Source organism: Nelumbo lutea, chromosome 7, assembly GCF_056320005.1.
Source record: "Nelumbo lutea isolate HS-2025 chromosome 7, American lotus-T2T, whole genome shotgun sequence".
NCBI classification, from domain to species: Eukaryota; Viridiplantae; Streptophyta; class Magnoliopsida; order Proteales; family Nelumbonaceae; genus Nelumbo; species Nelumbo lutea.
Genome location: NC_142690.1, coordinates 25,278,622 through 25,294,570, shown reverse-complemented (window position 1 = coordinate 25,294,570; position 15,949 = coordinate 25,278,622). Strand labels below are relative to the sequence as shown.

The following is a 15,949-nucleotide window of genomic DNA, read 5'->3' as shown; positions in this document are numbered from 1 at the left end:
TATTCTTATATATTTTATATATTTATGCATATTATATATATACTTTTTGTATACTATAAATTAATAAATATGCATTATACATATAAAGATATATATATTTATAATATATGATATCTTATTTCTTATTTAAAATATAATATTATATATATATTTTTATAATTTTTTATTATATATTTTTTCATAATATATTATAAAAAATAAAAAACCAAAAAACCGATGAAACAAACCGATCAACCGATTAACCAATAGGTTTCGATTACCAGTTTTCTTAAAACCGGTACTACCGGTTCGATTACAAAATGAGACCGCAAGGTTGTGTCCTTGATCGGTGGAATTCTGCGCCACCCACATTCACAAGAATCTATTTATTCAATTTCACAAACAAAAAAGAAAAGCAAATAGATATCTAGTAAACTTTGGATCAAATACGCCATGTTACAAACTCAACTATGTATTTATATAAATGGTAAATTTTCATTTACAATTTTTCTTTTCTCTGGTGTAAGAAAATTGGAAAAGCTCCACAGTAAAAGCTACACATCCATGTATTGTTTCGGCTGTCAGCATCATTCTGAACCAAAAAAAAGGGGGGCTGGACAGAGGGAAGCTTTCTAGTTCTAGAAGAAATGATCAAACAAACAACCCTTCCGATCCACAGACACACATATCACATATGATATATCCATCCACTTGGGAGACAACCATCTCGCACTGAAAGCTTAACATTATAAAGTGTCAACCTTTTTCCTTTTCTACAAGGTCAACTCCTCTAATGCAGCTGTATCGCACTCCCTACACAATATCTTGTCATCCCCTCCCAAGAGCTCGACAGGCCCGTCATTCCCTTCTTTACTGCCGTGTGTAAGGTGCAGAGCCACTCTTTCTTCATCCAAACCCAGACAAGCTCACCGACCATTAATCGTTTCTTCGGTTGTGCTTGTTACATACTTTATGTTATCTGTATATAAAGTAAATATTCTTATGTATCATTCTTTCATTCTCTCTCATTCACAACTTGACATTGACTCATTACTCTACACGCGCTTTGGTAGAGGGTAATTGATTAGTGGTGACTGGGGAGGTAGAGGAGACGGAGTGGGAGAAGAGTGGAGAATATGGTTAAAATGCAAACTCAAACTTCAGAAATGTTCTTTGTGGAATTCGAACTTGGTAGAACCTTTTTGGTTGTATACCTGGCAGAGCTTCCTCAATTCTTGAGCTAACACTGGCATCCCGCAGTAGAAAACTCCTGTCAAAGAGATCACGTTCACACCAATATACTCAGAAATATTTTCTCCAATTAGGAGAGAGGGGAAATGTAAAATTAAAGTTAAAATAAATAGAAGAAAAACAGAGTAAATCGATTCGGATGTTGATGCTCTGTAACACACCTATCTTGGCATCGGGATGCTTCGAGCATATTCTAGAGAACACCTTCTTCCAGTTTGGCCTAGCAAAGTGAGTCCTCACCTGAATTGACAATTTAGTTCTGTTAGTATCTTGAAGATATCTGGTTTTGTAGTCACCCCACATCAGCCTGCATATGGTGTTAAGCATGTGGCCTCTAAAGGGTGTTCTAGCAGACAGTTGCTACCATTTCTCAAAAATGGAAAAGAAGTAATTCGGTAAAAGAAAAAACGATTTTAGGTCTGACATGATATGCCCTTTCAAGAAACTTTGCAAGATTACTTTGATGTACAATTTAATTATTACGTCAAGGTATTTGGCAATTGAACTACACTATTGTTCATTCTAAGTGAATAGTCATTGGATGTGAAACCGTCGGTACGGTAGCTAATGAGCTAGAACTAGAAAGCCAATCTTAAAGAGTCGAGAAAGATGTAAATTGACTCTTTTCGGATCCCCATACTCTACCCACTAAAGAGAGCTGACCCAATACCTCATAAAAGATGGACCCAACAACTTCAGAACTTAGAAATAAAAAATAAATAAATAAAAATCAAGTAACTAACGTGTCCAGATACCAGGATGAAAGTAGGTGGTACAATGTGTTGTTAATAGCATTCAATCGCAGCATCACAATTTACCAAAGAATATTAGCATGCATCATGCAACTCAACAAGATGCAATAAATTCATAAACTAAATCATTGAGAAGGTATCATGATTCTTACTCTAGTCCCAGAAACAATGTCAACTCCATTCTTGGCATGGTTGAGGGCCTGGACCATTGTGATGAGAGCAGAACGGGCATCACCTTCCTCGTATACACTCGTCAAGTAGTTGTGCATCTCAATCACACCCTGAAGTACAAATATTATAGATAAAGAACCACCTTGAGAATCTTAATAATGAAACAAAAATAAAGGAGACAGATTGTCAATTTTTATATATATTCTTACCCTTTGATCAAGCTCAGCAACTTCATTCATGACCCCTTTGAACCAGTCAAAGGAACCCTGTTCCCTAGTTACCCAGTAGAAATAGGCATTTGTTGTCTTCAAGATCTTTCTTCCCTTTTGCGAGCTCTTGCTAGTAGAGGATGAATCCAAGGTTCCAACACTCTGATCTGTTGTCCTACTGAAATCCAAAATCGAATCCTAAAAAGTAGGAAAATAAGTTTCTAATATCAGTATCTCTAAATGAAAGCATTCCATTTTAACAAAAGTAAATTCTTAAAAAACTTCATATTTTAAAAGTCTTCTGGATCAAGATGAGAAAATTAGACTACTCTTAGAAGAGTTGCACCAACATAATGTCCTAGATAACTAGGCATGCACTTGGGTGGGCCTGGGTTTAGCATTTGTAAAATTTTGAAGGGGCCCAGACCAAGGGCCCATGCACAATGTAATGGAAAATCTTTAAATTGGGTACCCAACTTACACCCCTCCCTATAAGATAACCAATTAACCAACACCATTCCATCAATATACTCATTCAGACAATCAAAGCAAAATGCGGTGAATAGTCCTAAAAGAGCAAAATGGCATAACAGGATCCATGTAACCAACCCCATATAGTTGGGACAAGGCTTAGTTTACTATTCATACAGTTATGATCATTTAATTAGGTTGGCTTTCAACTACTTACTGTGCCAACTTACAACTGTAGGGCATGAAAAGTAGGACAAAAAGTACTGACTAGACCTGATAATGATCTAATTATGTTGGACCACTAAGTTTCAAAGGAGACAATACATTAAGCAATGAAGACAGAGGACAAATGGCAAAAAAGTATAATTTCAATAGTTTATGAGCTTATGTGGATCAAATAAAAGATATAAGAATTTTGTTGCTTCAATCTCTTTAAGATTTAGGTTTACTTACTGCAAGCTCTTCCATCTTGACTATACTGTTGAGCAAATCTTTCAGAATACTGATGAAAGGCGTTGCTCCAATTCCAAGCCCAACAAGCAACAGGACATCATATTTCTGGTAGTCTTGTGCTGGAGCTCCATAGGGCCCGTCAATTAAGAGCTTTGGCAAACTATAATTTGATGAGTATAAAGAATCAGCATTCCACAGAACGACAAAAGAAAGATATTTAATTTAACAAAATTGCAATCATGGTATGTACCTTTTCTTGGTTGTTTCATCAGCTCTAAGAAGGCCACTTTTTCCACCAACAGGCGGCTCACAAGCTTCTGAAAAAACCCTCTTGAGCTCTTGTGTCCAGTCACCCAACTGCCGGATATGAATGCTCAAGTAGTTATCATCAGGAGCTGAAGTAATTGAAAATGGATGCCTGTAATATGAAAATTAATGTTTACAACAGCATATCAGCATAATACATAAATTATACACAAAAGAAGTCATCTAGGCCAACAAGCCTATAGACAAGTAAAACCAGCATATCACCCAAGTTACTTTTGTTTTCTTGGTTGGATTGCTTATCATGATCATAAATAACAAGCCTATAGACAGAATTTTGAATATTCCAAAGAAATGCAAAACACAGAGGACCTTTTTTATCTTTTTTTCCTTGTTTTGTTTTTCTCTTTTCCCTTACTTTTCCTGGAGGGCAAGTTAAACAGTGGTTGCTATGTTTTTGGTGAAAAGGGGGTCCAAAATCCAAAACCAAGGGCTGAGTCAGCAAAGGCCTCTCTATTAGTCACTGTAAGAGTCTTAAATTTAAAACTTATATGTCTGAATTACATATCTTGTCTAAATAAGCCTAGCCATTTGCAACATCAAACATTTCATATGTTCTTATGAAGAAGAAAATAGAAGAGGTATTTAAGCAAGAACTTAACCAAGATGATAAATTGATAATCACAATATACATTTTCAGCATCCCTATTACCTTCTTTTAAGAATAGAAAAAAGATCCAAATTCAATTAAGCTTTTGATCATTACAGTTCACCTAAAAAGGAAATCAGTGCTTTCATTTGCATCTCAGGAGGTAATGTGAAAAAGATCGTATGCAGAAACAGATGATATTCAATATCTACATTGAATGGGATATATGCAAAACATAAGGTAATGTGAGAATTACCACTCAAATGGAGAAACAGCAGGGCACTGGACAAACATGTACTGGCCACTTTTATAATGGAACAAGGGAGGTTTGTACATTTGCAGAGTAAGGACATTACCAGGATAAATAGCAACCTGAAAATTTAAATAACAAAAGTCAAATATGTAAACAGTACTTCAAAAAAGCAATATAAGAGCTTAAATAAGTAACAAAGAACTCTTTTACCAAAAATAAGGTAATGAACAAGTAAAACCAGTCAACAGAGGACAAAATTGGATAGACTAAATAGCCAAACCAGAGAACAACTAACATGCATCGCCCACAGAATCAACACCACATCTTGTTTATGCACAATGTTCCAGAAACATTAGAAAGACACTTTTGCTATTACATTGGGTAACTCGGATGCTAGTACTTGGGATTATTGCATTTAGAACTAATGTTTTGTTCCTTTTTTCCAAATTTCATATCAATTCAGAACTCTCAACTCAACTAAGCCTATCCCAACTCTGAAGTATATAATCAGTTGCGTGGATCCTGTTTGCCATTCCACTCTGTTCAGTGCTATATCTATTGTTAAATTATGGGCCCTTGGATCATTTCTCACTACTTCAACTCATTCCTTTTTGGTCTGCCCCTAAGCTCTTTTACACCCCTCAAATCACTTCTTCACAAACATGCTGTAGATGTTCTACTCTGCAAGTGACAAAACCATCATAGTCTATTTTTCCTCATTTTATCACCCATGGAAGTCGGAACTACTCCCAGGCTCTTTCCAATAGATTCATTTTTTATTCCTTTCTCTTCTGGTTCTTCCACTCATCCATCCGAACGTCTACAAACAACCGAGAAATGTAGATCTACGGCCACGCAAAACTAGAAAAGTGCTCAGCACTTCCCGTTCTAGAATATGGATCAGTGCCCCAAAGGCTCAAACACCTAGCATACATTTATTGTGGCTTCAAATTGGGCCAATTTCGAGTCCCAAGTCCCTAGCAAAAGATGATGCTAGTAGGCCAAAGTGACTCATCGGTTTTTGACTTTTGATCAGTGGTTACCTTCAGAAGGTGGACAGAGTAAAATCCAGACCGGAAGAATCTCAGTGTCCTTTCTCCGGCATAAAGCAAAACAGGAATAGCTAGATACATCCATGTCTGCAGATTTTACAAACACAATATTAACCATCAATAAATTAAGCAACTAATTTAGAACCTGCATATAAGAAAGAAACCACTGCAAGCTAATAATGCAATATGTGTAATTTTAAATTCAATAGAGAAGTAGAGCGAAGGAGGGTTTCTAGTTGTTACCGTCTTGAGGTACCATTTATGGACGAGGTAGAGAAAGAAGCCGTGGGCGACGAGCATAAAGTAGACGAGGACAAGAAGATGGTGAGAGTACCAGAATGCGTTGAAACCTGTCAGCCTGTCGAAGGGCTTGGGGAATTTAACAACGTTCCGCCTGAACCACCGCGTCGCAAGTGTGAAAGCCACGGCCATGCACAGCACCATCAGAATTCCAGTGATACCTTCGACGCCCCGGACGAGTTTCATGTAGGTGGGCTTGTGGCTCCCAAAGTCGTCTATCAAGTGTTCATAGTCATGGGCAGAAGCATGAATAAGCCGTGGGAAGTCGCAGCTGAGGTGGTTCCCAGCGTGAAGAATGACGCCAACTACAATTGCTGCCGCTATTGTCTGTACCAGAAACGATACGACAAAATGTATATATTTTTAGGGTAGATAATTCAGCAAATGTAATTAAGGATGTGCCTTGAATAATTAATAAAGATGCAGATCATCAATATAAAGGATATAAGAAATGTGAGTTCTAAAACAATTTGTATAATTGAAATTGAATAGAGAGAGAGGAAGGAAGAAAAGGAGCAACACAGACCAAGTAAGCGATATAGTCCCTTTGCTCCATCCATACTAAATATTGTTTTGAAGGAAGAATGCAGTGTTTTAGGGGTGTCAAAAATTCATTATGGCTGTCTGTGGTGTGGTGTGTTACAGAATGGGCTGTGGCTAATTCTAAACGTAAAATATGGTGGATTTAGATACTTAATATAAACATTGATTTTGATATATTTTGATAATATTCATATGAGAAAATTCTACTTTATAAACTGAACTTTGGGGGTACTGTCAAGTTAGTATACAAATTTTTAAACATGTCACTGCAATATTCGAACTTTTAAAAAGTGTTAAATTGGTACAAAACCATTAAACGGATGTTAATTATTATGTAAAAAGATAAAAATGTCCTGTCTACCATCTAATTTTCTTATGATTGATATTCAATCTCTAACTAGTAACTACTTCCGATATCAAGTTGGTTATGATTAACTCTTGAAATGCAGTTGCCCCAAACGACTCAGACGGACTCTTTGGGAAGAATACAAATGTGGTGCAGTCCCTAATTTTCCTCTGGAATAGTCGTAATTATTCTGGTTGTCAGTAAAAAAGAACAAATAAAAGAAAAATACTGATTGAATGCGCTATTCAGTTCTGTTTTGAACCTTTCATTTCCTCTATTTGTGTGCTACCCAAATTCTGATTCCTATTAAAATGGCTTAGAAAATTTCCATTCAATGAAAATAACCACATAGTGTGCTCCCCCAATTTGGTGTGGCAACCAGTCAGTTAACACTAAAGATATTGTTTTGGCACTACAAATTCAACTGTAGAAGATGGTAGCAATACTAATGCGTCATGGAATTCCTTCTGCCCTCAACTGATGTGTCGGAGCCGAACAAAAACTAGATGCATAGTGCTTGACCAATCCATATGGATATTAACTTGGCTCCATGGAATAGGAACAAGTTGACGGTGGTTAACGACAAGAATCAACTTGATACTTTTTGAAAGTTTGGGTACTGCAATAACACGTTTGAAAGTTCAGATATTAATTTGACACTACCCCCAAAGTTCAGGATATTAAATTAGAATTTTTCCTATTTATATTTTGGTAAAATCCCCGAATAGTACCATGTACTTTGGGCCTAGTGCCATTTTGGTCCCTGAACTTTAAAATATGACAAATGACAATTCAGTATCCAAACTTCAAAACTATGCCAATCTAGTATTTGTCGTTAACCAATTCGTTAATAAACCATTAAGTAGCATTTGAAAAGACACAAATGCCCTTTAAGTGTCATATAATTCTCTTTATTAACCATCCAAATGTTGATGAAAAATGAACAATCTCAAATCCTTGCCTCTTTTATTTGAGAAAGTTGGGGTTACATCTCAGTAGACATTCTCGTAACTCCAACTTTCTTGAATAGAAGAAGCAAGGATTTGGGACTATTCATTTTTTATCAACATTTGGATGGTTTAAAAAGAAAATTAGATGACACTTGAAGGCATTTGTGTCTTTTCAAATGCCACTTAACGGTTGGTACTGGATTGGCATACTTGAAGGTTTGGATATTGACTTATCACATTTTAAAGTTCGGAGACCAAAATGATGGTAGATCCAAAGTATAGGGTACTAATTAAGAATTATCCCTTATATTTTTAATTCAAATGCTTTGGAACATACCAAAGTATGAAAGTGGAGAGTGTATAGTGAATTCCAAAACCTTCATTTCAAATACACCACATTTTCCATGGCGATAGTATTGAATACTCCCTTAATTAAAACAAGAGTAAGGGTGCTTTAGTCAATGTAACTACTCTATCACCTTGGTTCTTTAATAAAACGAAAAAAAAACAAGTGATTCAAGAGGATATTGTTCCTAGAATCATAGAAGGATGATGGGAAAATAAAACTCAAGTTAAAAGTAAATAATAATAATAATAAATAATTGTAAAGCTAATAATGTTGTATGGAGCAAAGTTGGGGCCAAGAAACAATATGTCCAAAAAAAAATGAGTGTGAAATTTTGAATTTTTAGATGAGTAACCAGAAAGATTAGAGCAAATAGGTTTAGAACCCTACTTATTCAAATAGACTTATAAATGACTCCAAAAAGTTGAAAGAAAATCTTCTTATAAAAAGAAAAAGAAAGAAAAGAATGGGTAGTAATTTTATATCATATTACACATGTCAGTCAACATGTGAGACTCCCTACTAAGGATAAACTTTAAATGTTTGAAAAAAAAAACAGAAAAAAAATCAGCTATGCTGTACAGCCTCTTCTATCCACACAAGGCTCTCTCTGCAATAACACATTACTTCATATAAATTACATGCAAAAATAAAAGTGGTCATGTCCATAACAGGACAATAGTGCTAAGAGAGCCCGTGGACAGCACAGGCTATCAAACATAGACAGCCAAAGCCAAAACTTTCTCGTGTTGACATGGTTATATTGACATGTTAGGATAGGTAATAACATATATACATATGGACAATAAGTTAACATCCATAGGACCAATTAGGAACATTCGTGTGCATATGTTGGGTCACAAACAAGGCATATATAGGGCCACGTGAATACATGACCCACCAACAGGAGTGGACAGGACATGTCAGTGATCCATATAAATGAAAAAACTTTTACTCCTATAAAAGAGGAAAGGCCGAAAGAAGGTAGAAATGATATGACCATATTTCCTTGTTTTCTAAATTTTTGTACTTTTCGGTGAGGTGGCTTTAACATCCACCGTATTAAATGGTTACCTCTTTTTATGATAGGAGCTAAAGTCCATATAAATAGGATGTGACGTGTTTTGCACATGTGGTGTGGCCTGTTACTTAACCTGTTCAATACGTCTTTGATTGAAAGCAAATTTGGAGTTGCATGCGTTGACATGGTTCGTTTTCACATTTGGATCAGCAGACTGCATTCCCACATCTTATTCCCATTTTCCAAGCTAATACGCTAATGATTTTTTTCTTTTTTCTTCACATCTACACAGAAAATAGAAAAGGCAATTTCGTTCCAATCTAACATGCTAAAGATTTTTACTTCAAATGAAGTCAAATGTTGTGCACAACAAATAAAATAAAATAAGAAAAGGCAAATGTTTTTCTTATGACTATTTTTTCTTTTAGCCAGAAGAAAATGACATTATTTGGGAAAACCTGATATTACTTGCAAATTTAAAATTTTCTTCAAGAAGCCCGAACATCTTTTTAGTAAACAAGAAATCGGCATGGTATGGGGATGTCCGTTTCGACTCCAAAGAACATTTTATCTAACATGCATAAATATGTTTTATTTAAAAATTATAGAATAACAAATCAAACATACGTGTGTATCCATAAAAAATGAGCTATTCTATAAACAAAGACATGTTTCACAATACTGGTATCACAAAATGCACCTTGATCTTTAATTGTTCAACTTGAGGCTTACTAGTAATATACCATGTCTGCAAACAATAATATGACCTAATGCGTTTTCTTTTTTTTTTTTTTCTTTTTTGTATTTGGTACCATGCACCATTAATAAATTTCCTCTTGACCCTTTTTTTCTCTAAAGTGTTGGGTGCAAGATTCTATTTTACATTAACCTCGAACAAACCAGTTAATACACCAACAATCAACCCTCAATTGGTGCCTAGTGTTTTTTCATGTATAAACAATTGTCTTTTATAGGTATTACATCACATCACAAGATATTAATGGGTGGGAGAAGGTAAGGTCCACCAATTTTGGTGGTGTTTGGTATTGTAAGAAAAAAAAGGTTTGGCCACATAATATAAGGGCAAATTGCTGAAACATCTCCTAAATTTTTTAACCATTGCTGGAATCTCCCATTAAGTTTAGTATTTGCAATCATCTTTCTTGAACTTTCTAATACAGTTGCAATTAGACCCCCTTTGATAGAATTAGGGGTCAATTGGGCTGGATTTGGTCCAATCCGATCCAGTCCAATGTGAGTCCATTATAAATGGACCAAGTCTAATCCAATCCAATTGATGTTTTTGGACCAATCTGGACCGATCCAATTCAATGTCTGGACCATTCAATTTGTTTAAATTCATTTTGATTTAGATTGGTTTTAACCCAAACCCAGTCCATTGACACATATATTCTTATCTTATATCAATGGGCTAGATATTGGCTTAATCCAACCAATCCAATATAAATTTGTTATGGACGAACCAAGTCCAATCCAATCCAATCTAATAAATATTTTGGACTAGATTGGTCCAATCCAATATATCTTGTTGGTCCATCCAATCTGTCCAAATTGATTTTGGACTGGACGGAGTCCAATCCAAAACCAGTCCATTGACAACCTTAGGTAGAATCTTCTAAAAAAGTCATGGGAATTTCCAAAATACCCATGTAGTCATTATTGAGGCTGGTTTCTATATATGAAAAATAAAACAATACAAACTTTATGAACAACAAAAACAAAGAGAATTTGAAGTTGCAGCTTTAACTTTGAGTGTTTGATATAAAGGGAAAATTTAAAAAATAAATCTATTTCAAAATAGAGATTGGAAGGGTTTGAAGTAGTGATTCATATGAAAAGAAATTTTGAAAAATAAGCATTTTTGCTAAAAGTAACTGTATGGATATTTGCATGCCTCTTTTTAGAACATTCTATTGAAGGGAGTCTACTTACAATTATGTCAGAAAGTTCAAGAGAGGTGATTACAATTACCAAACTTCAAAGAAAGTTTCAGCAATAACCAAAAACTTTAGGAAAGGTTTTAGCAACTTACCCCATAATATAATATTACAATTGTTTTTTGTTGTTTAATAAGATAAGCATCATTAAGCATCATAAGACACTAGAGAGGATAACAGTGAAAATGCCTTTACTAGAAGACACTAGACAGGATACCAATGAAAACGTGTATATATCCCGGACAGTTAAACCAGTGATCCACGACCTAGAGGTAAAAACAGTTCAACCTCCGGACCAGTTTTTAAAACATTGCCAAACAATACTGTTGATATTCAACATCACCAAACCAAGACTTTAAAAGATAACATAATGTAAATTAGTTTGTTCTAAAATCCTAGAATCAGCTACTCTTCTTCTTCGTTATAATTATGTCTTATGCCCATTTATAAGTAACTAGAGGGTCAAAATAGATCACCAATGTCCATCACCTTTCCTTTAATATTATTCTCCCCTTATTAAAATTTCCTCATATAGTTATAATATAATATAATTATTTAGATAAAAAAAAAAAGAAAAAACATTATTTGGTTCTATATAATAACTAAAAGAAAAAACCCGCACCCCTATATTACAACTCACAAACGATAAAAGAAAGTAATAATTTTCAGGTCGACCTTTGCCGCCTAGTACCAAACCCAAAGTCAACAACCTCCATATATGCATTAGAACTTACGAGTTCATAAAGCATTACTTTAAGAAAAAAATCACGCGCTTACGTGACAATTTATTCTTTATCATCTGATTGGAATTCAAAAGGAATCATGCAAAAAAAAAAAAAAAAATCCAGACCAGTACTCCTCAAACATTATTTGTCAACCTGATTGCTAAGTTTAACCCGTCATTCTAAGTCGCTGCCTACTTTTCATCCATTTGGGCTGTGATTAGGCTCTGTAGAACTTCTTCTACATGATATGTTATCCTATTCAGTCCCCTTTTTATCTTTTTGGTTAAAAGATAGTGAGTGCAATTACTCTTGGAACCCATCTAACATGGCGTCATGGAAAAGAAAAAGAAGAAAGAGAAGAGTGGAGGGTACCTTGTGAAAATTGATGTTATCGTCGAAGGGAACGAGCAGGGCGAGCTTGGTGGACCTGAGCCAGGTGATGGTGTTCCTACAAACGGGTAACAGGATGAGAGCCATGTTGAACTTCAAGGTCTCAGCGGCGCCCTTGGCCGTGAGGAGGCAGTAGCCCATGACCTTGAAGGCATACTTCTGCTTGTACTGAAAGAACTTCCAGAAGAACAGACCGGCCATGATGCACACCCACAACGCCAACACCCACAGCCTCTTCCAGTTCTCCTCCAGGTAGTACATCACCTTGGTGCTCAGCCTCCGAATCCGGCTCCGTTTCCTCAGCCCCTGCAGGTTCTGGCTCAGCGCCTGGCTCGTGTAGCTCAAGGCCTGGCTGTAATTCAGGTACGTGTCCTTCTGCAGCAGCAACGTCTCCAGCTGCCAAAGCTGCATCACCCACCACCCACCATCCATCACGCAATGCAACAAAGCAAAGTAGCAAACCAACCCATCAAAAATTCAAAACTATATATTATCTGAAATCACAAATTTGACCTGACCCATGATGATCACAATCATAAGCAGCTCTGCTACAGTCCCTACTCATTTGGCTGCCCACTCGAGCACGCCCTGTGTTAGTGCAAGAGTGCGTATTACGCATTCCACATGGAATCATGGGAACCAGCTCTCCCCCATTGTCCACTGACCCGCCACGTCAGATAAAAAAACAGTGGACTTCCCACAATTACCAAAATACCCTCACCCAAAACGTTACACTTATACCCTACTTCCATTGATAATTTCTTTGCTCATCTCCCTTCCCTTTCTCCTCTCTTTTTTTATGTGAAAAAAGAAAGAATTACATAAGAACGGGCAGCTGTTCAAGTTCGAATATCATATGCATGCTAACTTGAAACAAGAAAACGAGAGCCAGACTTGAACTTGTTTACTGTATATATATTTTTTTTCTCCAAAGTCAAGACTTAATTAGAAGCCATTATTCATCTGATAGTGGCTCTCTCTCTCTCTGTGTCTCTTCATAAAAGAAAGAACTTCGTCATTGGTCGAATTATTAAATGATCTAAAAGAAAAAGTCTAACTCTCAAGCACCACCAATTTTTAAAAGATTTGAACAATAAGTGCTCGATTGGATTCAGACACCCAATTCGTTCTGGGCTTAATTAAATCATAATAATAACAATGCATGATAATAACTTGTATAGCTTTATAACCTACGTAGCTAAGGATCACCCACCTCGATGTAACCAAGCCCTTCTGGATCCAACTCCTCCATGATCAAGGCTGCATATTCCTCCGCCTGTTCCTTCAGCCTCGACAATTTATTTGCAGAAGCACTTAACATGATAATCTACAGAAAAAAAAAATTATGACAAATTATTATTATTATTAGTTGTAGTAGTAGATAATAACAAATTATTAAAGAAAGAAAGAAAGAAAAAGCAAAAGACACCATTTAAATTCCAATTATACCCTTAACCTACCCTCCTGAAAATGACCTCACTCGTTTTCTAGAATTTGGTTCCATTTGGATATTCGTTTTTCGCCAAAGGGAAATTTAAATCACAATTTTCAGAAGTAAAGAGAGGGTCAAAGTCAGACGTTGATCTTTTAGTTTCTTTCTTTCTTAGCAATGGGCAGGTTGGAGTTGTTGGTTTTGGTATTTTCGCTGATTTAAGTCCACCAAATCCTATCTACGTGATGCTTATTTTAGCACAAACCCCACATTTTATGTCTCAGCTCCAAGTGTTTATCTGCCGGAAACGGTCAGCGGCCCGATTTCTATCTCGCAGGAATCTGACAGAGTGATTTACTAATAGTTTATTAATTATGCTTCTTGCTACGACGGGCATAATTTGTAGAAGAAATCAATAATGAATAATTAATTACACTTCACCGAGGTTGATTGGTCGAGTTTTTTGCTGGTTAAAGTAGTAATTAGTGGTAATAAAAAAGGGAAAAAATGGATGGAGAATTGGAGAGATGAGGACGAGGTCCTACTGATCCTATACCTCTTTCACTTCTTCTTCTGTGATTCGTCCGTCTTCGTTCTTGTCAACCCTGCAGCATATGATGTACGAGTAAAGTTAAATATATTATTTAGAAAGAAAGATTATGATAAACAGAAATTAAAGGAGAAATGATTTCGTGTTAATTATAGTGCATACATGTCGAAGAAGATTTGGAGACGTGAATCGAAACTCTGATCGGTAATTTGACACCAGAATTGGTGAAGCTCTTCTCTACTGATCTTGTCGACCTTCAACCGTCTCCTCCTACTCAATGCATCGAAAAGTTCCAACGCAAACTCCTTTGAATCTCTCATTCCTTCAAATGACGCAAAAGATGATATTAATATAACAAAAAATGATAAATATAGCAGCAACTTAAGCAGAATTCCGAAGAATTGATGATAAAGCCGGAAAGTAAAAAAAAGAAGAAAACCTATGCATTGTGCGAAATCTGAACGGTGGAGAAAGCCGTCCTTGGCAAGCTTATCGAAGTTGTTCTGAACTTCGTTCCAGGCATCGACGCCTTGGTTACTGGTGTTGCTAATGAACCTCAGCCCTCGGAGCGCTTTCTGAGCACCAGATTTTGTTCGATCGAGCTGAGCTCGCTGCTTCCGGAGAGCTCGAGCGGCCAAAGCCGAGTCTAATCCGGAGCTAGCGCCGGCAGCATTCTGGGCGGCTGAGGATGGCGAAGAAGATTGTGCCCGAGACGCATGGCCATGGCCCCACGAGAACCTCCTAAGCTCGGCTTTAAGCTCCTGCGAGAACTGCCTGGCTTTGGCCACAGCTTCAGCTTTCAATTCCTGAGAGAACTGACGTAACCGATTCGAAGAACTCCGCCTAATCGACGGCGATCTCGATGACGCTGGAGTCTCACTCCCAGCGGAGACTTCCGCATCGATGTCAAGCACAGTAGCCGGTTCGACGCTCCGGAGAACGATGGTATCATCGCCCTGGAAATCAAGCGTCACTTCAACGAACTCCTCCGCTGACCCGTATTCCGTTCCAGGCGACGACGATCCACTGAGTGTTTTAGCTGGAACTGTATCTGACGCCCATCGGCGTTGGTGTTTCGGGAGGACCCTCATTATTAGTGGAAAATCCCACGCTCTGTAATTCTGTGCTGTGGTGGAGACTGGAGAGGGTCTAACAAAAGTATTCGGCTTTACGAATTATTTAAAGGAGAGAAGGCATCGGACGCGTCCGGAATCCCTCCGAAAAGACATTTACGCGGTGGCCGCAGCTAAAGCGAGAGAGAGAGAGAGAGAGAGAGAGAGAGAGAACCAGAGATGTCTTTTGAGTGGGACTAAAATGGAAATAAAAAGAGTGAGGGGACGACCACGAAAAAGACAAAGCTTGAAACAGAGAGCCACTGCTAGTGCGAACGCTGCAGGGAGCCAGGGACCAAGGCCAAGGCTAGGATTGAAGATCGTCTTTATTTTCCCTTTATACTCTCTCTGTCTTGGTTTCTTTCTTTGGTTGTTTCTGATCCACCAAAACTTCCCGAAACGATATGTCCAGTTATACCGAAATTCTCCTCTGATTCTCCGTGACCGCATAAAGAGTTATCTCTCTCTCTCAGCTGCTACCGTCCTCACCTTGCTAAAATCCAAAAGACAAAAAGAGAGGCAGTATGGTTAAGTAGATGAGAAAATCGTATAGTGAGGAAAAGAATAGGCAAGTGGGAAAATCAAGAAATGACGACGACCAAACGAGAGAATATAAGAAGAAATTTGAGTTTATTCATTCATCTAACATATATTTTATGATTTGGTGCTATATTTGTTATTGGACTTGGCCTCACGTCAAGACGATCACCCCAAAATGCATTTTTTTCTAATAAAGTTGAAAAGAAATGGGGATGCTGTTTTGCTGTCTTCT

General features: G+C 37.0%; 1 protein-coding gene across 3 annotated transcripts; it reads right to left on the bottom strand.

Annotated features, from left to right (window-relative positions):
• Nucleotides 1-435: 435 nt before the first annotated feature.
• LOC148845753 (respiratory burst oxidase homolog protein A-like) lies at nucleotides 436-15,486 on the bottom strand. Of its 3 annotated transcripts, XM_088955733.1 has the most exons (15): nucleotides 14,505-15,486; nucleotides 14,228-14,387; nucleotides 14,072-14,120; nucleotides 13,297-13,410; nucleotides 12,066-12,488; nucleotides 5,748-6,131; nucleotides 5,496-5,591; nucleotides 4,456-4,571; nucleotides 3,537-3,704; nucleotides 3,287-3,446; nucleotides 2,363-2,560; nucleotides 2,135-2,263; nucleotides 1,392-1,470; nucleotides 1,194-1,249; nucleotides 436-958 (listed from the first exon to the last, which is right to left on the bottom strand). In XM_088955733.1, the coding sequence occupies exons 1-15, from the start codon at nucleotides 15,154-15,156 to the stop codon at nucleotides 950-952; spliced, it is 2,793 nt and encodes a 930-aa protein (XP_088811859.1). In that variant the 5' UTR covers nucleotides 15,157-15,486; the 3' UTR covers nucleotides 436-949. The 3 variants fall into 3 exon arrangements, with proteins under 3 accessions (XP_088811859.1, XP_088811858.1, XP_088811857.1); XM_088955732.1 differs by having other exon boundaries at nucleotides 436-1,249; XM_088955731.1 differs by having other exon boundaries at nucleotides 436-1,249; nucleotides 14,228-15,296.
• Nucleotides 15,487-15,949: the final 463 nt, after the last annotated feature.